General features: G+C 44.0%; 1 gene segment (V, D, J or C); it reads left to right on the top strand.

Annotated features, from left to right (window-relative positions):
* The first annotated feature begins 5072 nt into the window (after positions 1 to 5072).
* LOC119053264 (immunoglobulin heavy variable 1-69-2-like) lies at positions 5073 to 10501 on the top strand. The segment is given in 4 exon segments: positions 5073 to 5118; positions 5212 to 5516; positions 5880 to 5916; positions 10377 to 10501. Coding segments are annotated over 4 exon segments (513 nt in total).
* Positions 10502 to 13508: the final 3007 nt, after the last annotated feature.

The following is a 13508-nucleotide window of genomic DNA, read 5'->3' as shown; positions in this document are numbered from 1 at the left end:
AAAGAGACACCCATGATGCTGAGCCAGTCCCTCCCTACTTATGAGAACAGAGTACTCACATGTAAATTTCTTTCCCTCCTCCAAGCTTCATCTCCCCTGGGCTGTGGGGGCTCCCAGCTCTCTCCCCTCATGGGGCATATGTTATTGGGGAAAAAAGGGCTTTGCTCCAGAACATGAGATGGCTAGGTCTTCTTCTGTGCCTGGTGAAAATCCCAAGTGTAAGGGTCTCACATGTCAGACATGGGTCTATGAGATGCTGGTGACTGCACGTGATGGAGAGGGTCTGCCACTCCTTGTCCCCATGTGTCCTGTCCCATCTGCAGCTGCAGGAGCTATGTCCAGGACTGGTGAAGCCCTCGCACATCGTCTCTCTCACCTCCACTCACTCTGAATTTTCTTTAATGAGCTAAATTGTGCACTGGAACCACCAGTCTCTAGGCACGAGCCTGGGGTGGGTCCATGCTATATGGCATGATGGGAGCACAGACTCCCACTAGATGCTGAAATCCAAGCTCATCACCACCAGGAGAGCCAAGTTTATTTAACACTGATCAGTCAAGTACCTGGGGGAAAAAACCATATATTATTGTGTAAGGCAAACAGGGAGGGAAAGGCAACCTGAGCCCAGACACAAACCTTCCTGCAGGAGGGAGAGCTGGACTGCAGGGAGCCCTTAGGACACAAGTGGATGATCAGGTTCCTCCTAGAAGGGAACATCCCCTGTTAGAGACGGAAGGAGCTTCCCCTTGGAAGCAAGGATTTTCTTTCAGAGATCTCGGCTCCATCCAATGACATCTTTTCCTTCTCTGTGAATCTCATTTCTCACATTCTTACTGATGAAAATATGGGAGGAGGTAACACTGTTTATTTGCAGGTGAGATATCAGCAGTGATTGGGGACCTCTTATTCACCAAGTCCTTGTGTGGTTGTTATTCTTTCTTAATAATGTAAATTACATATCCTTATGAAATTAAATATATACATAATGCATATGTCAGCAGTCTGTTAGGATTGTTTGTTCCAGGAGAACAAATTCTATGTTCATAAAGAAATATATGCAAATATTTATAGTATCTTAATTGTGTTAGAGGCTACAAAAACCCGATAAGGCCTTCTATTATTTTTTTAATTTTTAAAGATTTTATTTATTTATTTTTAGAGAGAGGAAGGGGTAAAAAAGAGAGGGAGAGAAGCATCAATGTGTGGTTGCCTCGTGTGCCCCTTACTGGGGATGGACAGAAACCCAGGCATGTGCCCTGACTGGGAATGAAATCAGTGACCTTTTGGTTCACAGGCCATCACTCAATCCACTAACACACCAACCAGGGTCCTTCTGTTCTTAAAGTAAGGAAACTAGGGAGCATCCAAGAATGGAATTCTACTCAGAAATGAAAACGAGAGTCAGAAGGTGGAGACCTCATTGCATGTGGGTCTCAGTGATCGCTCAGTGTAGAAGGAGCCAGGCTCAGAGACTGTAGAAGGGCCTGCCCTTGTGTTCACATGGCCATCGATCCATGGCAGTGGCTCTGCTGGGCTTTCTGTCCTTTTCTCACATTCCCAATTAGGAATGGATGTGCACTCTATGCAGACTGACCAATTTCTCATTCTCGGCAGGGCCCTGAAGGATGGATGGCTGTGCACATTCCCAGACTCCTGTGAATGGAATGCACCCATGACCAGGTTTTATATTGTGCTGACAGCAGCTGTCTCCTCCCAAAGTCTCCATCTTTGAGTCTCTCTCACAGGCAAAGAGCTTCAAGGCAGCCAACACTTCACTGATTCCAGGTCTCCTACAAGTACCTTTTACCACACTCAGGCCACGAGCTCCTCCACATACAGCTGGAAGTAAAATCTAATTTAAATTCATCGTATAAGTGAATATTTGAATTTCCACTATGGCTTTATTCCATACAGGGTAATATCACCAAGTTTCAACTATGACTCATGGCAGGATTCCCTCTGTTTTAAGGCTGGGTAATACTCTGCCATGAGGATATAGCACACGTTCATCCATTCACCCACTGATGAACACTGAGGTGGTTTTCACTTTTTGAATACAGTGAATAATGCTGCAATGAACAGGGCAATACAAATGTTATTAGTAGTTCCTGGTTTTTAATATTTGAATGAATGACTAGAAGTTGCCTGACCCAAACCTGCAGACTTTCATTTTCCTTTTTGGAGACACCATCATCCTCTTTCCCAACTGGTAGCTAAATTTTATTTTCCCATCCATAGTGTGCAAGGGATCCCCTTCCCCATACACTCACCAACATGATCTTTTTTACATTGGTTTTCTGTGCTTTTGGAAAATCCACCCTGGCAGGTGTGAGATCATTCCCTACTGAGATTTTGATCTGGTGTTCCTGATGACTGGGGGCCTGCAGTGAGCCTGTTGATAGTTTTGTTAATTTCCAGGTCTGTGTTGTGATCACTTTCTCCATGTGATTATCTCTTTTAGTTTTCATCACTCACTTGCAGTTACCTTTATGATCATGAAGTCTGCCTACGTATTCTGTTAAGCTTCTAACAAGTTATTAGATTTTTTAAATCATTGTTTGACAGTCCGGATTCCTGAGTCTCATAGCAATGTCATTCAAAAACATGTCCCTTAAAATTCTGATCTTGCTGTTTGTCATTTCTGTAGTTTCTGGTGCACCGAGACCTGCAAGAAAGGGTGGTAGCTACAGGTGTCCTGCTGTGTAGTGCCATGTGTCATTTTTTTCATGCTCCCAAGTAATTAACTCACTCGGGGTATGAGTTTCCTCTTTCTCCCACTAGACCCTCATTGTGTATGTCTCTATGAATTGGTCACTGGCACTTTGGAGGCTTTGGTTTCCATGGAGACAAGTATGGAGGATGCTTTCTGCCATGGGATCTGAAGAACGCAATTCTTTCTGTGACTCCTTACTCATGCTCCCTCCTTGGTGTGGGGTCAGCGTCTTCTGTCCTCTTTGTTCTTGATTGTCCAGCTGTATCCTACCCTCATGATGACAGGAAGGTTGTGAGTGTGGTGGTGGGATTGCTCCTGCATCATTCTCAGGCCTCTGACTGAGCCTGATTCTTAGGAAGAGATGTGCCCAAGCCTGGACTGTGTCCTTCTAGCTGTGCTTGTCCCCGAGGGTCTACAAGATTCTCCTGCAAAGGTTGTAGCTTTACATTAATAAAGTTTATACAAACTGTATGTTACAGGCTCAACAAAAGAAGACTGGGATGTATAAGTCTTATTAGAAATCTAAAGTCACATGACATATGCTGCATCTGTGTAAGGCAGTTCTTCATCTAAAGGTATGATTGTCAATACCTTTAGAAACATTATCCGTCTTCTGATGTACACCTCCCTGCACTGCTGTGTGAGAGACTCAGAGAAATAAAGTCAGTGTGAGCCCAGTCACACATCTTGCTGTGCAAACCAGAAAGACTGAACTGCAGGCCATGTTCAGGACTCCAGGGGGCAAAATGACAAACAACCCAGTCACTGTAACAAAGAGATTGACCAACTAAAATTGCTTTTCTGGGTCCCCTGTTTCTGCCTCAGAATCTGCTTGTGTTGCTGGCGATATGCCTGTGCAGTGTCCCCATTATCCTGCCCTCAGGATTCTTGACTCTGACCTCTGAAAATGGGGACTTGTGTTCTGTAGGTAGGCGTGGCCTTCCTCACATATTGGCTGTGTTGGTTACACTGACTGCTCAAGCCTCGGGCTCTCCCCAGGACATAGAAGCACCCTCTTCACTCTGGCATCTGTAGTTTCCAGGTGCTGGGAATACAGAAACCCACAAGGAAGGGAACTATCCAGTTTTCACTTCAATAGCATGTTTGTGTTGTGTTGTCAATGCAGGTCACTCACTAGATTCAGTTCAATGTAGGGACCTGATGATGGACTAGGAACAGGGGAGAAGGGAGCACTGGAGTTCATCTCTCTGCATATCATCACTCTCTGTGTGTGTGTGTGTGTGTGTGTGTGTGTGTGTGTGTGTGTGTGTGTGTGATTTATTTATCAGTAGATGTGCATTGAGATTAGGGCCTCATACAGTGATAATCACATGGGTTTTTCAAACAAAAAAACCTGAGTATGTGAGTGGCCCCCTAACTTCCTAAGGTCTTCTGGGCTGTGGTATTGTCTGAGTCAGTGCTTTTGGCATCTTCAGTGAAGGGGCTCTCTGGTGGCTTCATAGACCCCAGGTTTGGTGGTTCCCTGGTGGGTCACTGGAGTTTAGTAAGGCGAGTTCTCTGTGCCGAGATATAAGAGCACAATGTGTCCCTGAGGGAACATCTTAAAGCCAGGTTACTAATTTAATTTTAGACAAGAGATGCAGAGATGTCCATTCACTATAGGTCATAAAGGATCCACTTCTGCAGGACTTGAAATTGGCATTGGAGTTCGTGCAGCACCCACAAGTTCAGGGCTGTTGCCCCAGAACAAGTGTAGAGGGATGTGGAGGGGGAAGGACTTTCAGGCTCTGGGTCTTTCTCTTTTCATGATACCATCTAAAACAAGAGTTAGACATAAGTTGACTGTGAATATCCTATTTTATCAGAGAATTTCCCAAATTTTATAACACATGACAGCTGGACTAAAGGGTTATTTCTAGGGCTTTTTTATACACGAATTGTAAAAAGCTAGGAGAAAAGATGGTTGTATTAACTCACTTGGTGCAGCTTTTGTAGACACACTGATCAAGGGATAAGACATTCAGGTTTTAAGTCCAGAACTGGCTCAGGTGTTCTTTCTGTCATTCAAAGGTGGGCTCAGAATTAGGAGTATGTCCTGTATTAACTTGTTCCTCTGTGAGAGGAGCTATGTCAGCACAGATCTCAGGGACATGGCAGGGGACACATATCCTGCAACACTGATAAGTCATGGAGCCTCAGACTCCGTCTGAGCATGGCACTTGTGCCCTCCTCCTTCTGTCAGGTGGGGTCAAGTTTTCAGCTATGAAAATGTCTGCCTCATGGATATGCAAATTATAAGAAGTAGATTGTGTTAAATGTGAATCTCTCTGGGCCAGGAGAGCATCACCCACAGCCACACTGTCCCATATACAAGTCCTAGAGAGGACAACCCTTCACCATGGACTGGAGCTGGAGATCCTTCTTCCTAGTGGCAGTGGCTACAGGTAAGGGGTTCCCAAGACCATAGGTTGAGAAGGGGCCAGAAAGAGTCAGAGGGGATTTCCAACCACTGCTACCTCCTCTCCAACTCTCCATAGGTGTCCACTCTGAGGTGCAGCTTCTGCAGTCTTGGTCTGAGATGAGGAAGCCTGGGGCCTCAGTCAAGCTCTCCTGCAAGGCTTCTGGGTGCACCTTCACAGACTACTATATGCACTGGGTTCAACAGGCCCAAGGACAAGAGCTTGAGTGGATGGGAAGAACTGATCCTTCAGATGGTGAAACAAAGTATGCACAGAAGTTCTGGGACAGAGTCACCATAACTGCAGATGCATCCACCAGCACAGCCTACATGGAGCTGAGCAGCCTGAGAGCTGAGGACACAGATGTGTATTACTATGCGAGACACAATGAGGGGAAGTCAGTGTGAGCCCAGAAACAAACCTCGTGCATGAGACAAAAGGGTTGGACTTCAGGGGGCAGTCAGGTTCCACAGACCACAGAGAACAAACCCAGGGGCAATTGTGGGCCTGGGCAGGAAGAAAGGGGCTACCTCTTGGGAGCAGGGATTTCCTCTCAGAGCTCTCAGCTCCACCCAGGGACACTTCATTCTTCTTTGCTGTGAATCTAATTTCTCAGATTTTCAGTGCAGACAATAAACAGGAATGTAACGCAGTCCATTTGCAGGAAACACAACAGCATGGACTGAGGACCTCTCCTTCACCAAGTCCCTCTGTGTCCTGCTATCCTTTCTTGACAAAAAAAAATTGATCAATTTCTTATTATATTAAATATATACTTAACCTGTATCTCATCAGTCTGCCCAGAGTGTTTGCTCCAGAACGACCTTCTATGTTACTACAAAAATATATGCAAATATTTCAGCCTCTTTGTGTGAAGTTACAAACATCCCAAATGTTATGTTATTTTATTTTTTTAATATTTATTTATTTATTTTTCAAGAGAGGGGATGGGAAAGAGAAAGAGTGGGAGAGAAACATTAATGTATGGTTGCCTCTCGTGAGTCCCCTGCTGGGAACTGGCCTAGCAACCCAGGCATGTACCCTGACTGGGAATTGAACTTCGATACTCTGGTTCGCAGGCCCACGCTCAATCCGCTGAGCTATGCCAGCCAGGGCCCAAATGTTATGTTATTTTAAAAAATGAGAAAAACTGGGGCTCTTGCTGGTATGTTTCAGTAAATTGAGCGCTGGACTGCTAACTGAAAGGTCAGTGGTTTGACTTCCATTCAGGGCACATTCTTGGATTATGGACCAGGTATCCAATTGGGGACATATGAAAAGCCACTGATTGATGTAACTCTCTCACACAATGTTTTTCTCCCTCTATTTCTCACTTCCTCCCCCTCTCTAAAATCAGTTAATAAAATTTAAAAGAATAAAATAAACAACTTGGGAAGATCCACAAATGGAATTCTTCCCAGCAATGCAAATAACAATAGCTGATACAGACATTGGCAAAGGTGGTCTCAGTGATCACTCAGAGTAGAAGGAGCTGGACTCAGAGACTACAAAGGTTCATCCCTGGTGTTCAGAAGGCCACCCCCAGGACGACAGTGATTGGCTGGGCTTTCTGTTCCTTTCTCCCATTCCCAGGTGGGAACATGTACTTTGTGCCAACTGACAGTTTTTTCATTGTCAGCAGGGCCCTGAGGGATGGACAATACCACCCAGAAAAGCAAATGCCTCCAGGGTCCTGTGAATGCATGGCATTTATGACCAAGTCCGATGTTGTCCTGACAGCAGCTGGCTCCTCCAGGTGCCTCCATTCTTGGGTCTCTACCACCAGCATGGAACTCCTGGGCAGCTGACACTCCACTGATCCCCCATGTCTGGCAATCACCTTTCACCACACCCAGGCTTTGAGTGCCTTCACATGCTACTGGAATAAAATCTAATTTAAATTAGTATTATATGTGGACTCATTCAAAATTTGTCTTTCGATTGCAGCTTTATTTCACAAGCATAATATCACCTAGTTTCAACTACATTGTGGTTTGTGGCAAGATTTCCCCTGATTTAAGTGTGACTAATACTCTGTTATGAGTATACAGCCCACGTTTACCCATTAACTTACTGATGGACACTTAGGTGGTTTTATCAGATTTACTGCAGTGTACCATGATGCAATGAACAGGGCAGTGAAAATACCTCTTCTAAGTCCTGGTTTTATTATTGAATGAACACCTAGAGGCTGCATGTCTCAATAACAAAGGATTTACAAATTTTGAGGGAAGATGGAACCTACATCCTGTTTTCCATGTGGCAGCACAATTTGATTCTACCATCCAGAGTGTGCAAGGGCTCCCTTTCCCCACACACTTACCAACACTTGATCTGTTTCACTTTCATTTTCTGTCCTTTTACAATAACTACCTGCCAGGGGGTGAGGTGATTTCCTACTGTGGCTTTGATCTGGAGTTCCTGATGACTACAGGTCTGCTTGGGAACCTGTGGATAGATTCATTCATTTCTGGATCAGTGTTGTTGCCATTGTCTTTATTTGATTTTTGCTTTTGGTTTCCATCACTTACCTTCAGTTACCTTTATGATTCTGAGGTCTGACCACAATTTCCTATTAAGTTGTAGGAAGTAATCATAGTTGTTTTAAATTCAGTGCTTGACTATCTCAATACCTGAGTCCCATAGGAATGCCATTAGGATGTATACCCAGTAGGATCTGGTCTTGTTCTTTGTTATTTCTATGCTTTCTAGTGCAACCAGAGCTGTCAGAAAGGATAGTAGCCTCATGTGTCCTGTTCTGCTGTGCCATGTGTCATTCATTACTTTGCACTCATGATTAATTAACTCAGCTGGAAAAGAAGCCCCTCATCTTTCCGCTAAACCTTCACTGTAGACATCACTGTGAATCAGTAAGGGCTGCTTCTGGAGAATTTTGTTGGCATAAAGACCTTTGTGGAAATTTGTTTCTGCCACTAGCTCTAGATACTTTAGTAGATCAAGGGACTTCTCGATTGTTCTCCCTCCTTGGGGTGGGCTAACACATTCTGACTTCCCCGCAGCGCATTTCTCTGCTCCCACTTGTCTAGTTGCATCCCATCCTCATGATGATAGGAAGGTTGTGAGTGTGAGGGTGGAACTGGGCCAGTGTCATTCTCAGACCTTGGAGTAAGCCTTATTTTTAAGGAGTGAGTACAGGTCTGAGCTGTGTCCTTGCTGATTTTCCAGTGTCTCAGTGTCTCTGAAATTCTTCTTTACATGTTATATATTTACATGAACTGACTTTATACTAACTCCATGTTACAGGCTCAAAAAAATAAGGCTGGAGCGAATATGTCTTTTTAGAAAGAATCTAAAATCAGGTGTCACATTTTGCTGCATCAATGAAAGGCAGATGCTCCATCTAAAGGGATGGTTCACAGCATTGTCAATGTGCAGACAGACACCACCATGCATTACTGTGAGAGACTCAGAGAAATAAAGAGAGTGTGATCCCCGACAACCTCCCCCCCCCGTGCAAAGATAAAAGGGCTAAACTGCATGAGCTGCTCAGGACTCCAAAGGATGAAGTCAAAAGCAACCTGGTCACTTTACCACAGGTACTCTGATCAGCCAGGGACAATTCCCTGTGTTCCCTTTTTCTTAAACAGCTCTTGATTCTTCTAAAAGGAAAATGCCCATCCAGCGTTCCCCATGGTCTTGCCTTCATGTCTTCTGACTGAGCTCCCTGAGAAGAGACTTGTGGCTGTGGGTCAGTGAGATCTCTCCCATGCGTTGGGACAGAGTTGGCTACAGTGACTGGACAAGGGTCCCTTGGGTCTGACCCTCCGCAGGATAATTTAGTGTTCTTCCCACTGTGAACTCTGCAATTTCCAGGTGCTGGAAGAATAGGAAACCACATAAGTGAATGCTCTCCACTTTTCACATCAATCGTGTTTCCTTTTGGTCTGTTGACAAAGCAGGTCACTCACTAGGTTAAGCTCAATATGGGGACCTGTGCATGTGCTACAAAGTGTGGAGAAGGGAAATCTGGGGTTCAGTACCATGAAAATTACTACAGTAGCTGTGTCATTTATTAAGCTAGAGATGTGCAGTGGGATTCATACAAAGTTCAGGAATACTCAGATGGGACCTGAAAGCACAGGAACCTGAGGACATCAGAAGTCCCCAAAACTCCCGAGAGTTTTAGGACTTAGGGGAGTTGGCTGAGTCAGTGCATCTGAGATCTCCAAGTAAGGAAACCCTGGTAGCTTCAAAGAGCCCTGTCCATGTGGGTCCCTGAAGAGTCACTGGAGTTTAGAAAGACCAGTTCTTCGTCCAGAGATGTCAAAGCACAAGGTGTCCCTGAGGGAGCATCCTTAAATCATGTCTTTGCCTTTACTTATGGACTTGAGACACAGAGATGCCCATGACTTGTGAGCCCAGATGGGACCCTCTCCTGCAGGGCACAGGCTTCACAACAGTGGTCATGAGGAACCCATGACCTCAGAGCTTCTGTCTGAGGAGCAGGTGCAGAGGGAGCTGGGGGGATTTTCTGTAAGGCCTGTGTCCTCCCATTTTCATGAAAAAAAAAACTATAATAACAGTTGGACATGAGGTAACTGTAAACATCTTATGGTATCAGATAATTTATCACTTGATGCACATGAGATCCACAGTCAATGGGGCTATTTCTACAGTTTTCTAATATCTGAATAGTAAGGAACTGGTGATAAGGGTAAATATTAACTCACCAGATGCAACATTTGGGAGACCCACTGATATAGGAAAAAGGTATTTACTACTAAATCCAGAACTGGTCCAGGTGGTCTAAGTGTCCCTCAAATGTGGATTCATGATGAGGACCATGTCCTATGTGTGCTTGTTCCTCAGAGAGAGGAGCTATGTCTGCACAGAGTTCAAGGATCTGACAGAGGAAATGTATCCTAAAACTATAATTATGATTTGGACCCTGGATCTTCCAATAAACATGGCCCTGTGTCCTCTCTCTTCTCTCAGGTGTGGTCAACTCTTCAGCTATGTAACACTCTGCCTGAGGAATATGAAAATGAGAAGAGGTAGACTAAGTGACATGGGGGTATTTCTGTGCCCTGAGAACTCTATCCACAGCAGCAACCTTCCCTGCAGAGGTCCTGAAGGCACAGCCTCTCACCATGTACTGGAGCTGGATACCATTCTTCCTGGTGGCACTGGTTACAGATAAGGGTATCATCAGTGCCTGGGTTGAAGAGGGAACCAGGGAAATTCGATGGGAAAATTAACCCATTCCTGTCTCCTCTTCACAGGTGTTCATGACCAGGTGCAGCTGCTGCAGCCTGGGGTTGAGGTGAGGAAGACTGGGGCCTCAGTGAAGGTCTCCTACAAGGCTTCTGGATACACCTACATCAACCACTGTATAGACTGGGTGTGACAAGCACCAGGGCAAAGGATTCAGTAAATGGGACAAACTGGCACTCATAATACTAAAACCTAGGTCACACAGAAGTTCTATGGAAGAGTCACTGTGACCACAGACATGTCTTCAAGTGCAGCCTACATGAAACTGAGCTGTCTGAGAGCCAAGCATATACCCCTTTACTGGGCAAAATACACAGTGTGATGACCCACATCCTGAATGTGTCCCAAACTCTATGAAATGGGGAATATAGGCTGAGTTGAAGAGCTGACAAAGTGCCCTCCTGATTTCCTCACACACAGTCAGGGTTTGAATCCAGGACTGATGCTGTCATGGGCATGTCAGAAATTCATGGAAAGGTTTAATTGGATCAGATGCACTCCAAGGAAGAGACATGGGACATGCCCCTGAAAATAACTCTGTTGTTTGTTCTGATTGTGCAGTGGGCACACTGGGAGCCTCCTTGTCCTCTGAATGCACCGCATCACCAAGGTCTCAACTGGGAATCATTGGTTGGGGTCACCTTTGAGGATTTGAACTGCAGTGTCTCCTGGTAAGTTTCAAGTCCTATGTTCCCTTATTTCTGAACAGTAGAAATGTTTTTTGGAAAATGTAAATACAGGAAAGCCAAAGAGTAATTTCTATGTTCTTATCTCTGGTCAAGCATCACACAGATGACACTGTGGCAGCAAAGTCAACGCCTGATTGGTGTTCCAGGTTCCAGCACAGTCTATGACATCACCGTGCATTTTTGTCCTTTCTCAGGGAGAGATTCTAAGAGGGATCCTCATCTCACACCACAATATTGTGAGTGCCCCTGTTCCTTGAGCTGTACTGATGTCAACACAAAGCAGGGAGAAGTTTGGAGACATTGTTGACAATGGAAGTTCCACATCCAACCTGTATTATGTTCCTATGACAACTGAACAAATCACACACTTGGCACTGCCATCTACACACATTTGTTCTAGCTCAGTGGGAAGGTTTGAGTGAATGTGTCAGCTGAAACGAGGTTCATTCACCATTCATGGTATCTCATTATCATGCATGGAGTTCCTTTTTCCATGTTGCACATTGTTGTGCTCAGTGCATGGGTTCAAGTTCAATGGTTGATAACCAGGTACAAACATACTGACAGACTCCCATGGGTCACATGCTCACTTGAATAGGGACAGTGAGAGAGAAGGGACATGGTTCTAAGATTAACTGTTGAAGAACCAGGGGGCGCACAATACCCCTCTCCATGTTTTTTTTAAAATTTTATTTAGTTATTTTTCAAGTACAGTTTTTTTGTCTATTTCTCCCATCCCAGCCCCCCCTGCCCCGTCTCCCCACCTCCCTCCCATTTCCTCCCCCCGCCCAGTCCTCATTGCTGTGTCTTTCATGCTTGTTTCTCAAAATTCCTCCCCATTTTTCCCCTTAAATTCCCTTCCCTCTCCCCTCTGGTCATTGCCCACTTGTTCTCTATTTCAGTGCCTTTGTTTGTATTCTGTTTGCTGGTTTCTTTTGTTGTTGAGCTTCCTGTTAAATGTGAGATCATATGGTATTTGTCTTTCAATGCCTGGCCTATTTCACTCAGCATAATGCTTTCCAGTTCCATACATGCTGTTGCAAAGGGTAGTAGCTCCTTCTTTCTCTCTGCTGCATAGAATTTCATTGTGTACATGTACCAAAATTTTGTGATCCATTCATTTACTGATGGGCACCTAGGTTGCTGCTAACTCTTGGCTACTGTAAATTGTGCTGCTATGAACATTGTGGTGCATAGGTTCTTTGAAATTGATGTTTTAGGATTCTTGGAATATAATCCTAGCAGTGGAATTGCTGGGTCAAAAGGCAGGTCGATTTTTATTTTTCTGAGAAAATTCCATACTGTTTTCCATAATGGTTGTACCAGTCTGCAATCCCACCAACAGTGAACTAAGGACCCCTTTTCCCCACACCCTCTCCAACATTTGTTGTTTGTTGCTTTGTTATGATAGCCATGCTGACTGGTGTAAAGTGGTATCTCATTGTGGTTTTAATTAGCATCTCTCTGATAGCTAACAATATTGAGCATCTTTTCATGTGACTCATGTGATGTTCTGTATGTCCTCCTTGGAGAAGTGTCTGTTCAAGTCCTTTTCTCATTTTTTAATTGGGTTAGATGTCTTCCTAGTGTGGAGTCGTGTAAGTTCTTTGTATATTTTGGAGATTAAACCTTTGTCTGAGGAATCATTGGCAAATATGTTTTCCCATGCAATTGGTTGTCTTGCCAACTTAATACTGTTTTCTTTAGCAGCACAGAAGCTTTTTATTTTGATGAGATCCCATTTGTTTATTCTTTCCTTTATATTCCTTGCTCTAGGGGACATATCAGTAAAAATGTTGCTGCTTAAAATATCTGAGATTTTATTGCCGATGTTCTCCTCTAGACTTTAATGGTGTCACGACTTATATTTAAGACTTTTATCCATCTTGAATTTATTTTGGTATATGGTGTAAGTTGGTGCTCAAGTTTAATTTATTGCACGTAATTGTCCAGTTCTCCCAACACCATTTGTTGAAGAGGCTATCTTTATACCATTTTATGTTACTGCCCCCTATGTCAAATATTAATTGACTGTAGAGAGTTGGGTTGATTTCTGGGCTCTCTGTTCTGTTCCATTGGTCTATGTGCCTGTTTTTATGCCAGTACCAGGCTGTTTTGATTACAGTAGCCTTGTAATACAGTTTGATATCAGGTATTGTGATCCCTCCTACTTTCTTTTTCTTTCTCAAAAGTGCAACTGCTATTCTGGTTCGTTTATGGTTCCATATAAATTTTTGAAGTGTTTGTTCTATCTCTGTAAAATATCCTTTGGTACTTTAATATGTATTGCATTGAATGTGTATATTGCTTTGGGTATTATGGACATTTTGATGATGTTAATTCTTCCAATCCATGAACAAGGTACATATTTCCATTGGTTTCTGTCTTCCTTGATTTCTTTCTTCAGTGCTGTGTAGTTTTCTGCATACAGGTTTTTACCTTTTTAATTAG

This window comes from Artibeus jamaicensis, unplaced genomic scaffold (assembly GCF_021234435.1).
Source record: "Artibeus jamaicensis isolate MK-2021 breed Jamaican fruit bat unplaced genomic scaffold, CSHL_Jam_final contig_845, whole genome shotgun sequence".
Classification (NCBI taxonomy): domain Eukaryota; kingdom Metazoa; phylum Chordata; class Mammalia; order Chiroptera; family Phyllostomidae; genus Artibeus; species Artibeus jamaicensis.
The sequence above is the reverse complement of the archived record's forward strand: the minus strand, read 5'-3'. Positions and strand labels throughout refer to the sequence as shown.